This window comes from Leguminivora glycinivorella, chromosome 24 (assembly GCF_023078275.1).
Source record: "Leguminivora glycinivorella isolate SPB_JAAS2020 chromosome 24, LegGlyc_1.1, whole genome shotgun sequence".
Classification (NCBI taxonomy): Eukaryota; Metazoa; Arthropoda; class Insecta; order Lepidoptera; family Tortricidae; genus Leguminivora; species Leguminivora glycinivorella.
Genome location: NC_062994.1, coordinates 4,269,717 through 4,294,194, shown reverse-complemented (window position 1 = coordinate 4,294,194; position 24,478 = coordinate 4,269,717). Strand labels below are relative to the sequence as shown.

The following is a 24,478-nucleotide window of genomic DNA, read 5'->3' as shown; positions in this document are numbered from 1 at the left end:
CAGATTAGGGGCCGTCACACAGAATTTGGATTTTTTGAAGATTTAAGACGTTTGCTAATTTGTGTCCGTAGCCAGAAAATCGTCCCACTTTTCACTTGCCATAAAGCCGCTTTGGCATATTATCAAAGATCCAAGCAAGTGTGGCCCTTATGGTAAGCGACAAAGTAATAAGTTTTAGACATAGAGGAATAAGCAAGGTAAATGCAAGTTATTTGTGACATCTAGCGATAATCACTCGTCAACTAGGGTAAATTATAGTACTGCTACTTGTCAATAGATGTCGCGACAAACAAAAAGTCCAATGCTCAACAATTTTCCGCTATTCTTTTTTCATTCTGTTTTTAAGCTTTCTGTTTTCAATTACTTCTGCTTGTAATATAAGTTCTGCTTGTAAAACTGTTTTAATATTACATTTTTGGCAGACGCAACACTGTTGGTACCTAGTATCGAGTAGTGGTACTGATAATTCACGCTGTTTGGAGCGTGATTGTCGGTAGATGTCACTTAACTATGCCTATACAAATAACCCGCATTTACTGATGTATAGAGTTACAACTCTTCCTCCATGGTTTTACACTATAATACCAATCCTTCATGTATTCAATTAATTGGGATTTAAAAGGGTTTATATTTTTAGAAAATATTATAGACAAGTCTTCGATGTTTATAAATAATTTGGCACATAAATATGAGGTCATATTAAAAAATCCTATTAAAATAAAGGATAAAGAGGGATTGAAATGTTGTCAGGTTAAAAAGGCAAAAAATGAACAAAAATATAAATAAAACATATATTATATCCTTAAGAAATAAAAATCTGTTAAATAAATGCTTCGAGCCTAGTTTACGTTTTCTCGTTTATCGATGTCGATAAAACTTGTCATGTCTTAACCGCGATAAAATTGACTTACGTAATTTGTCAAAAACTTGACATTATGAAGAGCAGAAGTAAGGAGCAAACTCTCGTATGGGAGAAAAGTTGTAGAAACTTCCTTTAAAATTTTATAATTATATGATTGCCAAAAGAAAAGACACTCCAAAAGTCCACAGTTGTAAGTATCCAGCTGTTACTGTTAGTTCCAAATATCTCCAGAGTAGTCCAGAGGGGCGCTAGAGTAGCGAAATGACATGAAGATACAGAGTATTTGTGAGTGTGTTTAGTAAAACGTCCCACTTTGTCGGTTACCATTAAGGTGAGATTTACTTGTATCTTTTATGAATAAACTGACAAAGTGGCTTTATAGCAATCGACAAAGTGGGACGTTTTCACGTGCACACTCACATTTATAGTTACAGATGTAGTGCGAAAAGATTTGCCTTCGTATTGTTACGGAAATGTACGAACAAATACGAACGTTTCCGGAAAAATACGAAGAAATCCCTTTTAGCACAACATCTGTACTACATTTAACTCGTCATTTAAAGCCTGGGTAAGTAGCCTAATGGTACAAACGCTCACGAAACGAAACGATTTTTTTTATTATTTGAGTTCTAGGGATTTAGAGCTTTACTGTATCATATCCACAATATTTGACGCCCGGGGGAGGACATCCCGGGGGAAACGAAACGCTCGTAGATATCTATCTCTATCGCTCTTGTGTATTGGCGCGACAAAGCCAGACTTCGCGGCGTTTCGTTTTCGTTTCGCGTCTCAGAAATGCCATTCGGCTACGGAGCCAGACCTGAAATATATGACTATTGTCAGGAGGGCGCTGTTATCCAATGTATGGGTTGACAGTTCAGAATAGTATGAAGACAATAGTTCTAATGAATTTCCGCAAGATGGCGCGTAGTCATATAGAGTTTTTTTTTATAAATGTGCAATTCCCGAAAAATGTGTACATTTGGATCACGTCTCCGATTTTGATATTTTGACTTTCCTTTTTTGTTACCAAAAATGTATAGAAATTTGGTAAAAAAAAGGAAGGTTTCATACAAACTACATAGGTAGGGCATTTTGGGAAACCTAGTGGATCTTGCTCAGCATCATGGACTCTATCAGCCTACCAATTTTTATCCAACTCGGAGACGTGATCCAAATGTACAAACTTATCGGGAATTATAAACTGAAATAAATGTCATATACAAAGAAAAAATGACCAAGGCCTCCAAGTGTCCGATGCTGGATTCGAACCAGCGTACTCCGTTATAGCCACGGATACTTAAACCACTCAGTCAACCGGTTACGGCGGCAAGGGTCGAAATTTTCAAGTATATGACACAATTACCGAAGGCTTACGGGAATTGCTGAAATAGTAACGACATGTTCTCCATATCTCTACGCTCCAAACGTGACATGAAAAGTTTTATCGACAACGATAAGACGATAAAAGCCTGAGTACAGTTTGTCGATTGTCAAGTCGGTAGGTCATTTCTTCTTCTTCATCTGCTTGGCTTTCTTCTTTTCTTCCCTTTTTACTTCTTTATCTTTTATGGACTTGTAGAGTTTGTAGCCGAAGAATACTGGAATTAGAAAAGGTTCTTATTAGTTATTTATAAACGATTTTAAAAGGAGAAGGACTAAATTCTCAGGGTTCGAGGATATATATCAATGGATATATATCAAGATATATATCCGACATATATCAGATATATATCCAGCCAGGTTCGACGATATATTTCAATGGATATAAATATCCGATATATATATTTTTTTAATAAATATTTCAATAGGTACAAAAATGGTTTTGAAAAATGTAAAATTGTTAAAAAACTAGTTTTTTGTGTTTGATACTGTTTTTTTCTACAAAATTTTCATGTTTTTAGTACATTTTTCCTTATCTAAAGTAGTATTCATAAATAACGCAACAAAAAAATGAAATGCCTTCCATACAAAATGGATATATATCAAAGTTGATATATATCCGATATATATCATAAATATCCGATATTTTGATATTTATTATAATTATCGGATATTTTCGAACCCTGTAAATTCTAAAGGAATACCATTTATAGGACTTTATAGATAGGACATTTTTTTACACAGATTGACCGAGCCCTAAGGTAAACTCAAGAATGCTTGTATTGTGGGTACTAGGTACAACGATATATATAATATACAAATACATATATACATAGAAAACATCTATGACTCAGGAACAAATATCTGTGCTCATCACACAAATAAATGGCCTTACCGGGATTCGAACCCGGGACCGCGGCTTAGCAGGCAGGGTCACTACCGCTAGGCCAGACCGGTCGTATTTATAGGCGAAGCAACTATTTAACCGAGTCAAATCTGTCTGCAGATTTTATACTTTTTTGTAAATTTTCACCCTTAAATATTGGATTTTATACTTTTCACTTTATGTTATATGTTTAATAACCCTGCCTGCTGCGCCGCGGTCCCGGGTTCGAATCCCGGTAAGGGCATTTATTTGTGCGATGAGCACAGATATTTGTTCCTGAGTCATGGATGTTTTCTATGTATATAAGTATTTACATATTATATATATCGTTGTCTGAGTACCCACAACACAAGCCTTCTTGAGCTCACCGTGGGCCTCATTCAATCTGTGTAAGAATGTCCTTTAATATTTATTTATTTTATTTTGTTTAATAAGTTAAAACATATCTGTAAAACCCAATAAACAGTCGAGCAAGTCTTTTCACTAAAAAACACAAATCCATACTAACATTATAAATGGGAAAGTGTGTGTCTGTTTGTCTGTCCGTCTTTCACGGCGAAACGGAGCGACGAATTGACGTGAATTTGAAAGTGGAAAAAGTTGAGATGGTGTATGACATAGGCTAATTTTGTCTCTTTCTAACGCGAGCGAAGCCTCGGGCAAAAGCTAGTTTTCTATAAACCTTCAAGACTTTCGACAAGATTTTCTTGAACGTCTACAATTACAAATTTATTAAAAGGAGAATAACAGAATGCGTAGATAATTTTGGACCTGGTGTCAGGCAATTATGGTCGCGCGATAAATGATAAAACATCTGGCCGTTCCTATCGCACTTACTAATAGTGCGATAGGGACGGCCTGATATTTTATCGTCTATCGCGCGACCATGCTACCCGTGCTGGTTCGTTTGGTAGTAATCTTTTTGCGATAACCTACTTGTTTGTCAAACTTTAACGCCTTGTATTATCTATATCAATTTTTCTAATTAAGATGGTAATCAGTTGTAGATAATATGTAGTATAGTAGACATCGAAATTACATATTATTATAAATAAATACCAAAGAGGATCGAGTATTATAGAGAGTCACTGTCTAAATAAAATGTGTAATCACAGTGCATAGACTGCCATCTCTTGACACAGGCTTAAAACTTTTGAACCTCAGTTTGACAATTTGGCCCATATTCTTAGCTTGATATGTGTTAAAATGTCAAAATATTAATATTAGCGCCATCTAGCTGAGCGTACCCCAAAGGTGTAATGCCATCTAGGCCACCGTACCTTTGGCTTTTTTGGCTCTATATTACTGAAGAACGTTTTCATTTAAAAGACTTTATCTGTCTATACGGAGTTATATATGTCTTTGTAAATACTGGAGGCAGCAAACTAAGTTGGAATCAGCGTTTTTGAAAGCACATAACTCAAGAATAAATATTTGTGATGAACACATAAATAGATGCACTTTCAGGAATTTGAACCCACTACGAACTTCTTAACGACTAGGATAGGCCGTTGAATGCATTACAAAGTAGTCAAGATGATCGAATTGGCGTCAAAAGGTTAATCTATTTTAGACTGCCTGCTAGTCTAGTAACCTAGAAATCTTGTGTGATAGGATCATAGGAGTAGGGTTGATACATATGAAAATTTGAATATCCAAATAAGACAAAAGTACGTTAAATCCTTCGCAGTTCTGACAAAGGGCCAAACATTCTGTAGAGGAATAAATAAGGAAAAAGTTGTAAGTGTTGTAACCCTACATCAGTAAATGCAAGTTCTTTGCAGTGACATCTAGCGTCATCCACGCGTCAATCACGCGTCAACTAGCGTAAATTATTAGTACTGCTACTTGTCAATAGGTGTCACGACGAACAAAGTCTAATGCTCAACAATTTTTAGCTAATATTACAATAGCATTAATGAGTAATCTGTTTTCAATTCCTTCGGCTTGTAATATAAGTTGTAAACTGTTTTAATATTACATTTTTTGGCAGGCTCGACACTGTTGGCACCACAGAATTAGATTTCCGTAGAAGAAACAAGTTCATCTATTTGTATGGCGGCCGAGCGTGTTAGATTTTGTACTGAAGTTGTTACTTGCCTGTGATTTTAAATACACCGTGTCCAATAAGTTTGAATACAGCACAAATAGCCAATAAAACAAAATGAACAAATAGTTACTACATTATTATTATATTTTATGAATGGCACTCTTATTTACTACATTCACAACAAATGTTTTGGAATAACTCCAGCATTAACTTGTTTACCAGCCTCAAACGCTTCTCAAACGGATCACACGCGGCACGCACCGTTTTCTTCACATTTCATCCCAAATACTCTCGATAACCTTTTTGAAATGATCTAGGTTTATGATTTTATAAAAATTTAGTCTTCAAAGCATGTATGACCATACAAAATAGTCTAATACGCCTAAACCTGGAGGCCTGGGTGGCCACTCATGTTTCGGATAAAAAACTGCCAAATTAGTCTGAAACTACGCTAGAATACCATTTGCCGAATGTGCTGGAGGTGCGTCTTGTTGGGACACATGATACTCATTCCCAAGCATCCTTTTTAACTTTAAGGCATTTTTTTCTCCAAAACCTTGGTTTTAAAGAAAAAAACGTTGATTTTAACGCTTTTATCTGTAAGTACTGAAGGTAGTTTACCTCGCTTACATACTGCATCCCACACCTGGGCCGATGGTGAGCTCTGGAACCTAGGCACATTTTTCTAGTTGCCCGGAACGTTATCTATCCTCGGTACCCATAATAGTTTATTAAGCTTCCTACCGTTATTTGAAGCCTATTTTATTATATTTGAGAGAGCAATCCTGTTAACAGATGACGTAGCGGTTCACATATTAGCTGACAGTAGTCGCCATTATCCCCACCACCAGTTTTACCCTTCCAGTTTTATCCCCTCACCACCGGGCGGTGGCGCCTACGGGCGCCGTTTGCCTCATTGGCGTTCTGTTCTTCGGAGCGTACGGTTCACTACAAAAAATTCTTAGAATTTCTGAGATTCTTAGAATTTTTTGTAAATAAAAATATGTAATATTTTGTAAAATATTTCATATTTTAACGGTTTTACCGTTCGATTATAAATAATAAAACGTGACGGACATTCCTTGTCCGTCGCAATATTTTTAGATAAGCTGACATTTCGAGCGCAGCGAAGGCGTCGCGGTAAGTAAGCGACGAGCATTTGTTTTACTTTATTTACAGTGAATCGGTTCGCCATAAGCACGGATCAGGTCATTGAGAATTGAGGATTACTATTTTGTGAGGGACGCTTAAATTTTTATGACCTGATATTTTCCGTGCATATCCCCAGTATTATTACTATGCAGGCTATGGCGTGTAACAGTGATTGCTTTCAAAATTTTGATAGTCTCGCAAGAAGCTAAGATGCAATTCATTAACGATTAAGTAGATAAAACCTAGGACACGTTTAAAACCTTGTTGTATCAACTTGTAAAGGTTCTAGTGTCATATTGGATTCCCTATTGGGGTCCGGTCTATTATGCTATTTTCTTCATTCTTAATTAAAGAGTGCCTACTATTGATGCATCGTTCTAAGTGTAAGCGTTGAATAAAATTCCGGTACTAATAATAATAATAGACTTACTGGAAGTTTGCTACTCTAGCTAAAGTAAAAGATTTTGAGTGAAACCCCCGTATGTGATATAAAATTGTAATGTGATATACATGCTTTTCTATGTCTAAAAAATGGCTATTTCACCCTATGTCTATAGTGTGAGGTCTGAGATTTACCAGAATAACCATTATTATTTAAAGTAGGTACCTACTCTGTTGTAAATTACCACATACAGGAGAGTCACTATTGATCTTTTGCTTCTATCCAAATAGGATTTATAAATAAATAGTAAGTAGCTGTCTGCTGATTTAAGTACACAAGTTGTTGTGCAATAAATTTATTATTATTCTGCTGCGCAAGCAGATGTGTTGACTATGCAGTATTTGTATCAGCTCATATCCTAGATTTGGCGTTACAAAGAAAAGACCCGAAATTTGTTTTTTATTCGAATACCTACTCTAATAATTTCCGCTTGCGCAAGGCGTAAAGAGACATCATTATAATAACATTGTTGCTTGGGATATCCATTGAGACCATTTGCGAGGCTGGGCAAATGTTAGCGGGAAATCCGTGTAAATAGGAAAGTTTCCGCCAAGCCTATGTATCTAATCTTAATTACTCGTACTAGTCGTACTTCCGTCTGCGCAAGACGTGTAAGTATTTCTACTTACCCAACAAATAAGAAGCCTGCGCAAGGCCTTTGTTTGTTATTTTTTGTTATTTGACTGCTACACTAGCAGACGAAATAAAAGAAAACTATCTATCTAGTGTAATGAATTACCAATAATATAGCAAGCCCGTCCTGGCCTGCGCAATGTAGCGTGATCATAGAACTTGCCTTTTTATAAAATTTTATCTGCCATTCCATAATATTCATAATTTGCCTGCGTAAGGCGTGTGAATATTATGAATATATTGTGAATATTCAGCCAACGAAACATAATCTCTGAAGATATTTTGGCCGTCACGGCTATAGCCTCCGCAGGGCGTGTTAAACTTACAACTCAGCTCTCTGCTAGAACTATCAGGAACCGGATATTCTTAAATTAATGTAAACAGCATTCTTAAACTGTTTGTGCAGGGTTTAAGTAGGTAAGCAAGATATGATAAAACATATGTATTAGCCTGTTACATATCGCTAAACAAGTGCTTTGATAATGCAAGTAGTATTTGCTTCGGCAGTACATATACTTAAATTGGAATGACAGAATATTAGCATAGCCCCTGCGTATAGGGAAGACCCGCAAAGTGGTTAATTAAGCGTCTGGCCATATTACAATAACATAAATATATGCTTCCGCAAAGCAACCACAAGTCATATACTGTGTATTATTGCGTATCGGGCTACTACCACGAAAACGCATGCTATTAAGTAAATATACATTTCAAATACAAATCATCATATTCATGAAATATCTAACTATTCAGCCGCCAGCGACTAGCTAAGCGAACTTACCGGTCAATGGCTCCTTTCAACCACATATGTATTGCCGGCTCCGCTAGCAGCGTGAAGCTCGCACTAGCGCTGAAACCAGCACCAGGGGCGGCTCACTCCGCATTTCTTCCATACATTCCGGCGGCCGCGAGTTCGCGGCTCATAAAGTTTGACGACCTTGTCGCTGCGCAATAGAACTCAATGTCGTATGCAGTCCATTGACAGGTTGTTGACAGTGAGCCTTCTGTACTTGTACTTTTATATATTCTGTGCCAGCACCAAATCAATGACTTTGAATACAAGTCACGTGGAACGGGATGAGCCTAGTTCCTTATTAAAGCAAAGGTTGGATTAGTGGGTGTAATCTAGGGTATGCAAAAACCGGTTAACTTAAAAAACCGGTTAATAACCGAGACTTTTTCTTCAAAACCGGTTAACCGGGAATTAACCGGTTTTGAGGATTTTTAGTAAATGACCGTACTACGCAATAATTACCATTACCTTTAAGAATTCTGATGTTGATGATATCGTAGCAGGTATTATTTGCACGATGAAGATCATTTTTATCCAGTTTTTAGAAATTTGGTAAATGCGGAAATTGCTAAAAAAGGCTTGTGTGGTTTGAATGTGATTAGTCAGTTTTGCATTTTCTGGGCATGTCGCGAAGGTCTACGAGGAACGTTCAAAAAGTAATGAGAATGGATATGTTCCTGTATCTTGATTTAATTTTTCTTAACTTGTCCATGTAGCAGTACTCATTAAAGTGAAATTGCATAATTCAAATTTTTACTACTTTCATTTGTTTTTCTTTGATATGTAAATAATTGACACAAGGTGGGGGATGAACATTTTCAGTAAAATAAGAGCATGTTTTCATGAATATTTGACATGTCATGAGTTCATTTCTGACATAAATATCAAAAATAATCATACTTTAAATTAAAGCTGGGTTTATCCTTTGTTAGTAACAGCAATAAAAAAAGTTCGTATAGATACATTTTCAAACGGTATGGTATCCAAAAAAAATCTAGGTGCTGTTTTGGGTCATGTTCACGATTTTTACAGATTATCACGAAAATTGAGAATATAGATTAGAAACAAAATTACGGCAGTATTACAGAAGAACATACAATAATTTTAATATTTAAAAAATGATTAGTTACAATAAGAACATTTTAAACAAACAAATAATAATGTTTTTGGCCTTCAAAATGACAGTCGACAGGGCCGAACCCCCAAATTGCCGAGGGTGCTGCTCAAGTTAGTGCATTTAAAGCTACAAGTGACATACCTAATATTGAAGGTAATATAAGGATCATTAATATTTTATACCCGACCTTTAAATAAAATTGTAATATAATCGCTACTCTGAAATATAATGAAGTGAAGTGCTTACTGACATGGTATTTAGACTATCGTTAAGATTTTAATTTTTAAAGGGGGCAAAAAAATAATAATTGACAAAATTAATTATGTAAATAAATCACAAAAGAGTTACTTTTAATTATAAAAATATAAGGATACTTACATTCTTATGTTTTAATACTCATTATCATTACTTATTGAACGCCCCTCGTACAGCTCCCAGAGCCCCTAGTAATACAAGCAATTGATGTAAGAAAACCAAGATCTCCATTTTACCTTTCTTTTAAAAAATATAGTTTGAAATATACGGTAGACTCCGGTTACAACGACGCTCAAGGGACCGCTGATATTACGTCGTACTAACCGGATGTCGTACAAAACGAATTTCATTTCTTTTAATTAAAAGTAATATTTACATCTCTATTACTAAAACATTTCAATCAATAGGTTTATTTACAGGGTATTATTATCATAGTATTAATACCTTATTTTATTGTGACTTGTTTAGTTAGAAAAGTCCTTTTTAGTATGCGTGCTTGCTCATCATTTGTAAGTAAAGCTAGTTTATACGCAATCGAAAAATACAAATTGGGTTCTATTTAGCTTATAAGAGTAGACCCGAGGCGAACAAATTGTTAAAATTTTAAAAGCAATACTTCAAAAAGTTACATGGCCACAATGTAATCTTGCTACTTGTTGTAGGCAAGACAGGGGGCAGTAGCTTTGTTTCCTCAATTTACTAGTAAAACTAAAAACGTTGTCGCTCGTCGTTGCAACCGGACTTGACGGACGGATTCTGTGTAAAATGTGTCGTAAAAAGCGGCTGGTCGTTAAAATCGGAGTCGTAATAAACGGATGTACTTTCATACTATCACATAAGAAAACCAAATAAATACCTGTGCTTATGTCGTTGTAAGAGGTTGGACGTTAGGTCTATGCGGAGTCGTAATATACTAACCGAACTCTACTGTATTGTATAAAATGTATAATTGAGTAGACTCGGGACTAATTTTTAAAATAAAATCATTACAAATAATAATGTTGTCAATGAAAAGTAATAAATAATAAATAATAATAAATAAATAAATAAATAAATATTATTGGACATTCTTACACAGATTGACTGAGGCCCACGGTAAGCTCAAGAAGGCTTGTGTTGTGGGTACTCAGACAACGATATATATAATATATAAATACTTATACATAGAAAACATCCATGACTCAGGAACAAATATCTGTGCTCATCACACAAATAAATGCCCTTACCGGGATTCGAACCGTATTCGATTCGTAATTTGTAATAATAAATAAATCTTTATTATTACAAAAAATTAAATAATTACGTATTTTTGAACCTTTTAATGCCTAATTTTCCAAATTTTGAGAAATAAATACAGTTTCGGTTATTAACCGGTTAGAGACTATAAAAACCGGTTTTTAACAGAGGCCAAAAAGTCTCGGTTAACCGGTTTTTCGGTTAACCGGTTAACCGGTTTGCACACCCTAGTGTAATCTTCGTAATCCAGCTTGCCTGGTAAAAGTGGTAAATAACCAAATTGTTCCTATATCTAAGATTGTGGTAATCTATACTGGAACTGAGTAATTGGCTTGCAAAAACCTGACAATTTGTGTTGACTATCAAATTCACGTCATCAAAGACTCAGATCTTTAACCCTTTATTAATTTCCTATGAGTTAGACACTGCACTTCCTTCTGTGGACATAATAATATATAAGGTTGTACCCCGCTGTATGTGAATATAACGTTGGAATTCTTTAACCTTCCACGTATAATATATATAAGAACAATTTGGATGTTTACCGTATGTAAATACCTATGACCCACATAGGGTATGATATGATCAGAGATGAATAAAATTTATCTGTACGGTACCTGTCCGAACGACAATAAGCCATGCTATACAAGGCTTTTAAATCAAATGATTGATATCGATTCCAAATCAAGAACCTTCTAGATTTCCTAGACAACTTGTCTAACATCCCACAGAAACCCGCTCTCTGGGTAAGAAGGAGGCCAAAGTACTTTTCGAGAAAAGGGATGCCCCGTAATCCTAAATGTGACGTTAGAAGAATGTACATACAACATGTACCTCTTCATTAGCTTGAATCTGCTCCTAACGCTAAAAGACGGCTCTTTAAGATTTTTAGTATCAAACACTGATTATTCTGGGAGCTTCATTCAGGCAAATAACCGCGAAGGTTATTGCTGCAAGAATATTACCAATGTTCAACAAGAACTGATCGCAGAGTCTGCCTACATTCTTCCCTTGTTTTTGACAAAAATAAGTTATGAATTATTTAGTGTCTTGCTTGGCTACTCGTCTAAAATACATAAAATGTACTAATATTAGAGCTATGCGCCTGTGACATAACTAATTTATGGGGCCAAATCAATGCTAAAATCTATTTTGGAACTATTTTTAGTCCAAGTTATTTATTTATCTTACCATAATGGGTATCCAGCAGATATAGTTGGTACTTATATATTACAATGATAAGTGAAAACCAGTGTTTTTCTAGCTATACTACAACTTATTAGCAAAGGTAGTGCTGCTTACCATATCAACCCAACTAATTGCAAATACGTATATGTACAACAAAATGAAACCACTTATAGGGTGGTACATATTAAAAATGGACTGAAACGAAAATCTTATAAATTAAAAGATAATTTATTGCCTAAATAGCTGCGCTCTGTATACTACTATTATTCACCTTTAAGTGGGCACATGAAATTCGTCTTTTGTTCGTATATGCCAACTTAAATCGGCCTGGAAATACAATGCATGTACATACTGTGACATCACGCAATGATCACCTTTGTTCAAATTTGTACGTACACACTTGACATTGTTTAGCCATTATATGCTAACAACAAAGTAAGGAAATATTGTAGTCGATTTTATATATCTTCAAGGGAGATCCCGTTGTTTTTGTAAAATGTTGTATAAGTGCATTTGATTCCTCATAAAGACTATAAGAACTTTCAAATAAATATTAATACAAAGGAATAAGCCATGAAGATAATTTTGTGTCTGTAACGTAACCTAAACAGTATTATGCCTTAGTTATACTGAGATCTATAGATCTAACATATATGCTTTGCTGTGATAAAGACAAATAGCATTGTGGCTTGTAATGCCTCAACAAGATTTCACTTTCTTTTTGCGAAGTAGATCGATGCATAATGATAAAGGATCCTGAAATTAATAGAAACAGACAATACCGAAAATTATGATTTGATGGGTGAAATGAAATAAAAATATGAACTCGCTTTTAGAAATAAGATTTAATCTTATAACTTGATTCACATTGATTTATTAAAAATACAGTATTCACAAAAATAGTAACATGTATCACTGCAGATTCCACTTAGTTGGTTGAATTGAAATGATTCACCCACACACGCAGATTATTAAGTGCACTAGTTGTTTCCACCAGTTTCACTAATGATGAGGAATTAATCACATTGGCGTTATGCTGGCCACCAGGCGGTCACAGACAGGTCTCAAATATAATAAAATAGGCTTCAAATAACGGTAGGAAGCTTAATAGCAGCGTTTTACCTTACAATAAAACGCATATTAAGCGAAGTACCTTATTTGAAGCCTATAGTTTTTAGGCCGCCAGTGGCTAAAGTACTCCGTTGCAATACACCACTTTACTTTTATTACACCCATGGAGGGTAGGTTTAACTCACTAATGTATTTTATCACCTTCACCATTCAGGTTGCAAAATCCAACACCTATACACTCCAATGTATACTGATATGTCCCTGTTTTTATTTAAAATGTACATAATTAAAATAATTATTGCAACCTTTTTAGTAAATTGTACACTTATTGCAACTTTGTTTTGGTTATAATTTGAGAACCAATGAGGCAAACGGCGCCCGTAGGCGCCACCGCCCGGTGGTGAGGGGATAAAACTGGAAGGGTAAAACTGGTGGTGGGGATAATGGCGACTACTGTCAGCTAATATGTGAACCGCTACGTCATCTGTTAACAGGATTGCTCTCTCAAATATAATAAAATAGGCTTCAAATAAGGTACTTCGCTTAATATGCGTTTTATTGTAAGGTAAAACGCTGCTATTTTGGACACGTGGCGTCTGTTTTATCACATACAGATTCTCCTTATAAAAAATAACTCGTCACCTGCGTGCCGAGCAAGTATTTTGTTGGCACTTTACCTCTTTGTTTTTCTTAGACACTTCGGAAATTTCATGTACTTTGTGCTTGTATTTTATTAAGAGGAATATACTCTTTAGGTTAAATAAGAATTTGATGGCCTGTGATCCCTATATCTTTAGAACTGAGGTAAAATGTGAGTATTCGGACTTATTGGACACGGTGTATGTCTCAGGCCCTTAAGTGTTCATAATTTTTGTGTTGTATCAATTAAATATCACGTAACGAGGCATTTTTAATGTTTATATTGACTTCAACTTACAAAAATTTACGCCCGAAAGCTGCAAGCTGCGATGCAAGTAGATACATTTGCTTGATCTATGGTATATATGACATCTATGGTTGGCACCTAGTGTCGAGTAGTGGTACTGATAATTTACGCTATTCGACGAGTGATTGACGCTAGATGCTTGCACTTACTGATGTATGGAATTACAATTCTTTCCTTACTTATTCCTCTATGCTTCACACAGATAAGATGCACGACTCCTTTTCCATGAAAATTTCTACATAGTTCAAAAAAAAGTCGCTTCCCGCTGTCTGTGAGTGTTTGTCCATATGTATGCTTAAATCTTGAAGACTAATGCAACTTGTTTTGAATCGCTTTTTAACCGCCGACGCAAAAACGACGGGGTGTTATAAGTTTGACGTGTCTGTCTGTCTGTCTGTCTGTGCGTGTGTCTGTCTGTGGCATCGTAGCTCCCGAACGGATAAACCGATTTAGATTTAGTTTTTTTCGTCTGAAAGCTGAGTTAGTCGGGAGTGTTCTTAGCCATGTTTCATGAAAATCAGTCTACTATGTCGCGGTCGGGGGTTTTTTCAAAATTTTGTGGTTAGGTTATTATTAATACAGTGGATTCACGTGACAGCGGACATGGAAGAGAACGATCTCACACCTCAGGATGCCGAAGACCGGTCAAAGTGGAAAAGACTGAGCAGGAAAGCGGACCCTGGCGCCAGGCCGGGAACACTGTAGGTTGAAGAATAGAGTGGATTCACGTATAAGGGCATTTTCAAAAAATGGGACCCCCAATTAGCGTAAGTTGTTAAAAAATTAGCTCACTGTCAGTTTTGTGACGATAATTAAGCATGAAATTTCTATAAAAATATTGTTTTTGTGTTAATTGCATAAACTTTAGGCGATAATCTACATTCAGAATGTGTAGGCAATTTTTAGACAGATTTTATGCTTAATTGTCGTCACAAAACTGACAGCGAGTTAATTTTTGTTAACAACTTACGCTAATGGTGGAGGGGGGGATTCTGAAAATGCCCATAATACTTGTGTGTAGATAATTACAAATATTTTCCAAGTTTTGTGATGAAGTCTTTAACATACCTAAGAGTATCAGGAAAAGTATAATAGCACCACCAATAAGCATCAGCTGAAATCTCACAGCGTCCTCAATAGCTTCTGTAATTGCGCTCATATCAAACGCATTGGGATCCTGCAGTTTCATAGAAATCTTGCTTACTATAGCTTCTTTCATTTTACTAGTAAACTCCTCCCTTTCTTCATCTGTCATAGCATTATACTTCTCAATCACATCTTTAAGTTTATCCTGAACGCCTTCTGCGTCTTCGTCTTGAGGTATTTGTTCGGCCATGTTTTTGAGCATAGACATTACGTCCATGTTTTTTATTGATTCTTGTAGTTTTTCGCCGATGGCGCTCGCGATGTTGATTTTTGGCGCGTCCGCGTAATCCATCTCGTCGGCCATTTTGAGCTATGGCGGGAAACCAGAGAGAATTAGTTTTTTTTTATTGCGTTTAAGGAGATTGTGGTTTATTGGTAAAAATGTAAGAGGATGATATTTAACATTTTCTCAAAGCTACAAATTACAATCATCTAGCGCGACTTCAAGTATGGACTCGCGCGCGTAAACGCAAGTTATACTAGAACGACTATAATATAAGAGACATTTGGGTAAGCCTATAGCGGCTTTGCTCCAGTTCCAGTATTCCCAACTTAACTCTATAAAATAGGGCCCCAGGGAACGTTTTATAAGTTTTAACCTTTAAACGCTCTTTTCCTGTTTCGTCCTTTGAACCGTATATGTTAGAAAGAGAGGCAAAGCGCTGGCAGATTAGACATATAACCAGGTAGTTTACGAGAGCAGTTCCCGACAACTTTGTACATAGCCACGTCAGTAAATTTTAATTAATCCTATTTCGTTACCAACATTTAGTAATAGAAGTCGATTTTCGTAAGATATACAGAGTGGGACCTGTAACAAAGGCGAATAATTGAACTCTAGGCTATTCTCCTTATAACTACTGATCAACATTTGTTCGGCGACTTTTAAAAATAACTTGTATTTTGATTTTTATCACCCTTGAAAGTTTTTTCTAAGAGGTAATGTATTGCGAATTCTGTTAAGTCTAAAGTGTGACAGACAACGTCAATGACAACAATAATGGCGTACATTGAAGCTAATATTTATTTTGTATGAAAAATTAAAAATTTAAGGACTTCATAATTTTTAAAAGTCACTGAACAAATGTTGATCAGTATAAGGAGAATAGCCTACAGTTCAAATCTTCGCCTTTGTTACAGGCCCCACTCTGTATACAGGATAATTGTTATAATTATTAAGAAAATATAGATACTAGAGAACCTTAATGACGAAATAAAACTTACTAAAATCTCAATTCATCAAAAAAAAATCTTGGTATCAAATTAGGAATACTAAAAACAAATTTAACTTTTTCCTTCATTTTTGTACAAACTTTTCGAGAACTGCTGACAAACAAACTTTAGTCTCATTAAAATTTTCACATCAGAAAGCGACTACTACTTGTAACCTTCATGAAAAGCACAGGTAATTATTACAATAATAATGAATAATAATTATTAATAGATAGTTATTATTATTCTCACCGGTGTAATCGGGTCGCCACCTATAGATAAACTAGCCAAGTATCGGTACTGATTTGTTTGGCACTGCAACTGTCTTCGGCTTTATTACGTGTCATGGCGATAGCGAATGTCAGATCCAATGGCGATATCGCTATCTTGTGTTTCGTAAGATGGCTCAGTGTCGGCCAAAAAGCTACAACGCAGCTGCCAACAATTGTATTTTCTGCATTCTCCAAGTTTTAATTCCAAAAAGTTGTGTTTGGCCCAAAACTAGTGCAAAATCAAACCATTGGTTTCGATTTGGAAAAATAGGTTTTGGACAAACTAGGTTACCTTTTTCTACTTCGGTGGCAAACAAGCATACGGCTTAAGCTTCGAGATAACGAGATAAACCAGTAATCTTTAATGTATGTTGCTGTTCATGGCAATGCTTCAATGAGTCCGTCCATTTCCATCACAATGTTCACAATTTTGTCCTTAGTTTTCACGAGGATGCAATCAGTATGAGTAGAATGAGTATTCACCTCGTCTCTTTCTAGCGTTTTGATTTCGTACTCTTCGGTTTTGGTTTCGGTCTCTCTCTCGAAGTATTTATTAGGATTACACCGCTCATTTTACTCTTTGTAACATATACACTGTCAACCAAATCTTGTCACTAAAATAAGGTGGCAAATTTGAAAAATCGCGCGCTAGCAACACTAGTTTTTAAATTCTTCGAAGCTTCGCGTGTCATTTTTATCTTATCTGTGGAAACCTCCACCCTACCCTGACAAAAAGAGAAATGACTAGCATATATCCGTCTCTTTTCAATACATTATAGTTTATTTTGTTTTCACAATTTTGCAGGATCTTTTGTAGAATGTCAGCCAGATTTTTAGCAGTTCTGAGACCATCACTATTTTTTGTTTACTTAAAAGGTATTGATACTTATGATTTGAGTTATTAGATGGTAGTTAATTGCTATCAAGTCTTATGGCTATTACCAAATGTAATACCGCCTGATATGTGTTATCAAAATTGTTGTTTACGTAACCAGCCAACGTGGCCTGTATTTTTGATAACAACAATATAATAATACAATATTGATGCCGTGTCAAAGAGAAAGAGATAGCGACATTTTCGACAGAGAGAATAGGCTAGTTTCCTATACTTAAAATAAAATATTTTATGCAGTGCACGAAATAAAGCACCACATAATTAGAAAAAACCATCAGGTGTGATCGTGGTCAAACGTCTACCTATTCATACTTAAAAGAAAATATGGACAGCAGTTATGTTTAAACGTAATTTCTATTTAATAAGTCAAAGAGAAAGATATAAAGTAAATGAATTGACCGTGACGTCACTCCTCAGTATTTCATAGTAATTCCCTATTTGCCAATCGTTTTGACAGTTAAATTCTTAAAAAGAAGATTTGACTAGTAGGAAACTAGCCTATTCAAAGGAGACTATGAGAAAGCACCTTATGTAATGCAATATGTGTTCCTGCCGGTGAGTAAGGCTGACAGAGCTCAACGAGGGTGCGGTGTGCTGGTGACGGAAGGATCTACGGAACTAAATTTGTTCCGTCTATTGTCCTTTAAGTCGTCGGCAACCAGAACCCTCCTTGGAACTTGTACACTCCTTTTTGCTGTGTACTTAACACAGCAAAAGGGAGTGTACAAGTTTCTAATGGGTTGGCAACGCGCATGTGACATTTCTTGAGTTGCAGGCGTCCATAGGTTACGGTGACCGACGTAGTATAAAAAAAAGCGACGTGAAAACTTCAAGATTTATACTCTCAAGATCACACTTTACACATTAGCGAAGTTAAAGATGGAAGGATAAAAGTTATGGAATCCTAATTCAAAAAAACCGGCCAAGAGCGTGTCGGGGCTACGCTCAGTGTAGGGTTCCGTAGTTTTCCGTATTTTTCTCAAAAACTACTGAACCTATCAAGTTCAAAACAATTTTCCTAGAAAGTCTTTATAAAGTTCTACTTTTGTGATTTTTTTCATATTTTTTAAACATATGGTTCAAAAGTTAGAGGGGGGGGGCGCACTTTTTTTTCCTTTAGGAGCGATTATTTCCGAAAATATCAATATTATCAAAAAACGATCTTAGTAAACCGTTATTCATTTTTAAATACCTATCCAACAATATATCACACGTTGGGGTTGGAATGAAAAAAAAATATCAGCCCCCACTTTACATATAGCCCCGGGGGTACCCTAATAAAACAATTTTTTCCATTTTTTATTTTTGCACTTTGTTAGCGTGATTGATATACATATACATATTGGTACCAAATTTCAGCTTACTAGTGCTAACGGTTACTGAGATTATCCGCGGACGGACGGACGGACGGACAGACAGACATGGCGAAACTATAAGGGTTCCTAGTTGACTACGGAACCCTAAAAACCAAGCTCACAGATTTTTCTTAAACAACTATAAATGCACAAATGACTTAAATAAAAACTTCTACATTGAGAGAGAAAACAACTAGATTTCATGTTCGTGTAACTATTGTTTTGGTTAAAATAGCGCCTACGTGCTTTTTGGTTCAAACTACATACAAGTTTAATTTTGTTAAGTGTAACCAGTACATTCTACAAGTTTTATTTTGTTTCAATCAACAAGTCGATTCTACATTTTATATAAAAGTAACATGTCACATATTGTTTTAAACAACAACCGGAACCCTCCTTGGAACTTGTACACTCCTTTTTGCTGTGTACTTAACACAGCAAAAGGGAATGTACAAGTTTCTAATGGGGTGGCAACGCGCATGTGACACTGTTTGAGTTGCAGGCGTCCATAGGTTACGGTGACCGCTTTACATCAGGCGGGCCGTATACTTGTTTGCCACCGACGTAGTATTAAAAAAAAAAAAAAAAAAACATACGTTTGGCTGATTCCATCAAATATCTTTTAACAAGTTTGTCCTTGTTGTTCGAACAAATTCTACTTGTATCATCAATATTGTGATTTATTCCGTCTACTAAAATACTTTTGTTTCAAACGGATAAACACGCAACAAGTCGAACTTGTTAAATTCTCAAGGCAAATTTCTCCCAGTGTACTTTCCAACACCGCTTTCTTCAAGCTTTTCAACAAGTTACTTAAGTTATATAAAACTAGACTTACATATAACAGAGAATATCAGCGCCGCGAACAGAACTCCCAACCACGGCCCGCTCCCCCCCAGGACCTTAGGAGTGTTCCCACTGAGCATATTCCTCAAATTCTCCTTCATTTCCTCCGTCAGCCCAGAATCATTGAGCATATCTAGTAGATTATTTCTGAGCTCTTGTGGATTCCCATTTTTAAGCAGCTCGTTCAATTCTGCGTCTTCTAAATTTTGTACGTTTAACTCTTCAGCCATTTTTAGTTGTTTTTTTAAAGATTTGTAAGTGCAAGACGGGAGTGTAAACAGATATGGCGGTATCGGAAAGTTTATCTATAGTTTAATGTAATGTGGACTCGTGGAGCCACGTTGGCGGGTTAAGGTATGAGAGGTAGCGATTGACAGATGTTAGTGCGAAAAGATTTGCGTACGTATTGTTACGGAAACGTACGAACGTGTCATGCTATTTCAGTCAGTATCAGTAAAAGATGTACTGACATTGACTGAACTAGCATGACAAATAGGTACGAACGTTGTTCGGAAAAATACGAAGGAGACCTTTTTCGCACTACATCTGTAACACTGTATATATCCACATTAAAAAGTCTATATTAAAAATTCGCTAAAAAAATAGAAAAAAAAATATTGTACGGTATAGAGGGCCAAATCACGACTGTGGGACAATTGTAATTGATCTATGTTTTCCATTATTACACTATTAAGTTGAGTTCCACATGTATCCACTGAACACGCCTACCATATATAACCGGTGGATACTCTATTTCATAATGAAAACAGTGTAAAACATGGAAAAAATGGAAGTTGCATTTGAGTTTGAGAAGTGAATTTCAGAAAAAAATCCTACACTGTTTTTTAGATTTGAAGACACAAGTACATACATGGGCATGTCCAACTTTAATGCTAGCGGCAGCCGTTGAATTTGACACTATTGAATTTGATACAATTTAATATGGAATATGCCAAATCTAAGGATTACTTGTCAAAGCGGACCCCTATTAGGTTATCATGAGCCGAGGCGAATGCAAGGAGGATACGCAAGGACGAAAAGTCTACAAAATGAAGGCACTAGGCAGCACCAGTCGTGCATGTAGCGAATATACATTTTCAGTACAGATGGTGTTGTTTTTACGCACTAGTGCGAGAAGTGGTTCATTATATGCCAGGTCGAAACTTTGAAGGCTCATCTGTACTGAAAAACGTCGTACGATACACGTGCAAAAAGGAAATTCGTAACTCGTGTCGATTTAAAACACTCCCTTCGGTCGTGTTTTAATTTATCGCCACTCGTTCCAAACCTCCTTTTTTACGCACTTGTATCGTAATGTACTATTTCGTTTACGCTTTATTCTTAAAAGTCAGAAACTCATCTCTCATCTCTGTAAATGTGTTTAGTAACGCTTCATCTTATAACTTGGACCATTATTTTCTATAATAATATTAATAATTATTGCCACAAGTGTTTAATATTTAATCTGCAGAGAACCAAACGCGATTATTGCATTATCCAAGGTAATAATAACGGCTGGAACGGATTTTTTAAATATGCCATAACGAATACTCATGAGGAATCCAAAACATTTTAACCACACATTTATTATTATGTATGTAAACACTTTATCAAAGTTCGAAAGGATAATTATCACGCTGATTAAGCTAGGAACATACTACGCGGACGTCCGTCGTTAATCGACCGCGACCGCGACTGATCAGTGTGCACGGTCACCAAAACATCCAGCGAGCCAGATTTCGATCGGACGTCCGTGCGCTCAAGGCCACGTCCACGACCGCCGACCGATAGTTTGCACGGTTAAGTATATTCATTGTCCAGATCCCCGTCCGCGGTCGCGCGACGACGGACGTCCGCGTAGTATGTTCCTAGCTTAATTATTATATTATATGAGCCTCTTCCTCAGCACATTTCAGATGGATATCGTTTTAGTATTCTAATATATCTCTCTTTCTTATCATCTGAAAGTCTGTTTGCCAGTCGGCAAAGGCCTCCTCCAGCCTCCTCCATTCGTTTCTGTCAAGTGCTACTCTGTTCCAGGTTACTCCGGCGACTAAGCGAATGTCATCATCCCATCTTTTTAGCTGTGAGCCAGCCTTCCGTTTCCCTTTCGTTTCGTTTTGTATCCAACCCCTTGGGTACCATTCAGTTATACTTTTACTCCATTTTTCGCCTCCTCTGGCCAAATGACCAGCCCATTTCCATTTTAACCTTTTTATTTTTATTGTTACATCTTGTACTTTGGTTTTTGATCTTATGGAGGAGTTTCTAACACGGTCCGCTCTCCGGAGTCCAAGCATACTTCGTTCCATGGAATGTTGGCAACTTTCCAGTTTTGAAGTTAAGTGTCTTTTGAGTGGCCACGTTTGACTTCCATACATTAGGACGGGTAGTACACAGGTATTGAAGAGAAGAGAAAGCTAGGAACATATTACGCGGACGTCGACCGAATGAATCGAGTCGAGGGAATGTACAAGTTTCTAATAGGGTGGCAACGCGCATGTGACACTGTTTGAGTTGCAGGCGTCCATAGGTTACGGTGACCGCTATACATCAGGCGGGCCGTATGCTTGTTTGCCACCGACGTAGTATAAAAAAATAAAAATAAAAGCTATCGGTCGTCGGTCGTGGACGTGGCCTTGAGCGCATGGACGTCCGATCGAAATCTGGCTCGCTGGATGTTTTGGTCAGCCGAAGCCACGTTCCGAAGACCGTGCACACTGATCGGTCGCGGTCGCGGTCGCGCGACCGCGGACGTCCGCGTAGTATGTTCCTAGCTTTATCGTGATAATAAAAGGTGGATAATTATCGGTTGATAATAACAAAATGGAGGATCTTAGTTGGTTTAAATGCCAAAAAAGATAATTTCTTTTTTCTTATGAAAAAATGTAACAAGTAAATTTCCTATACACGTGATAATTATCGGATAATTATCCCGAAGCGTGGTTATCTTGAGTATGAATTTTTTGAAACGAACGTTTCTAAACAAAGGTATTGTTCCTTTTGTGTTGAGCGGGAGCTTCTGTATTTGCACGCGCTAAGACAACAAGAAGCGACTGTATCCTCATAATTGTAAGGTTCAAATCTGTACAGCAGCAAATTTGAGATAGATTATTTTGGAAATGTGAAGCGATAGACCACACCGCTATAGGTGCGAAAATACAGCGCTTCTAATACTTTGATACTTGGTGGTGGTGCTGTAAGTAATGAAACACGTATATTATCACTGTTATTTTTTATTAATGATTTTGTTAACAATCACCAATTGTATATAGCAATATATAAATAGTAATTACATAAATATTAGGTACAAGTCTTGATATATAAAATAACATAAATAACTAAACAAACCGTAAACCGTATTTATAACAAAACATAACAATGGCGGTCAGATTGAAAAACCTTATCAGTGTTTATTGTCACTTTGCGATGACACCTTAAGGTGCCAGGTGCTTATCAACCTTTTAATCTGGCAGTTTCGCTGTTTAAACGTGTTATTTTTATTATACAGACTGACATATTACCGATGATTATTATAACTATATGTACTATACTTACACCATCAAGTATCAAAGTATTAGAAGCGCTGTATTTTCGCACCTATAGCGGTGTGGTCTATCGCTTCGCATTTCCAAAATAATCTATCTCAAATTTGCTGCTGTACAGATTTGAACCTTACAATTATCAGGATACAGTTGCTTCTTGTTGTCTTAGCGCGTGCAAATACAGAAGCTCCCGCTCAACACAAAAGGAACAATACCTTTGTTTAGAAACGTTCGTTTCAAAAAATTCATACTATAATTTCGGACCCTGCACTTTATTGTACACAAGACAAGTATACATACAATGTTCAAAGGCGAACATATCCCTTAAGGGATCTCTTACAATCAACCTCTAAGCAAATTGAGAATAAGTCACAAAACTAACCTAACCACAAAATTACATACATACATACATAACATATAATCACGCCTGTATCCCATAAAGGGGTAGGCAGAGACTCTTGGCAAAAAGGAGTTGAAAGAAATCCAAATTGTGACATTGCAGTGACAGGTTGCCAGCCTCTCGCCTACCACAAAATTAAAATTTTGAAAAAACCCCCGACCGCGACAAAGCAGACCGATTTCCATGAAACATGGCTAAGAAAACTCCCGACTAACTCAGCTTTCAGACAGAAAAAAATTAAATCTAAATCGGTTCATCTGTTCGGGAGCTACGATGCCACAGACAGACACACACACAGACAGACAAACAGACAGACGGACAGACAGACAGACAGACGGATAGACAGACAGACAGACACGTCAAACTTATAACATCCCGTCCTTTTTGCGTCGAGGGTTAATAAGAAAAAGATTAGAACAAGATTGCATCAATTTGCCAAAAAAGTTTTATGTTCTCATCTTAGGGGTCCCCCCACATCTAGCGTCTCGCGAGCGTAGCGTCGGGCCAACTGTATGGCAAAAGCCGGCGCCTTTTTCCATCCAATCACTTGACCTATCCATCCAAACATTAGGTGTCATCTACCATCGTAAAATTCGTAAAACTGGCAATTTTTTTTTATTTTGAATTTGCAATTTTCTTATAAGTAGTTTGGTTTGGTAGTAGTTTGACCCGTGTGGTGACGGGTTAAGAATTTCACCACACCCTTTCTTCCCTTGGGTGTCGTAGAAGGCGACTGTGGGATATGGGTTAAATTGTGGTGTAGGCGAGAGGCTGGCAACCTGTCACTGCTATG

General features: G+C 36.6%; 1 protein-coding gene across 2 annotated transcripts; it reads right to left on the bottom strand.

Moving 5' to 3' along the window:
- Positions 1-2,211: 2,211 nt before the first annotated feature.
- On the bottom strand, positions 2,212-20,035 carry LOC125238560. 2 transcript variants are annotated; one of them, XM_048145897.1, is made up of 3 exons: positions 16,625-16,737; positions 15,083-15,470; positions 2,212-2,463 (listed from the first exon to the last, which is right to left on the bottom strand). In XM_048145897.1, exons 2-3 carry the CDS (start codon positions 15,462-15,464, stop codon positions 2,369-2,371), a joined length of 477 nt encoding a protein of 158 aa, XP_048001854.1. In that variant the 5' UTR covers positions 15,465-15,470; positions 16,625-16,737; the 3' UTR covers positions 2,212-2,368. The 2 variants fall into 2 exon arrangements, with proteins under 2 accessions (XP_048001854.1, XP_048001855.1); XM_048145898.1 differs by lacking the exons at positions 15,083-15,470; positions 16,625-16,737 and adding an exon at positions 19,733-20,035.
- Between the last annotated feature and the right edge of the window lie 4,443 nt (positions 20,036-24,478).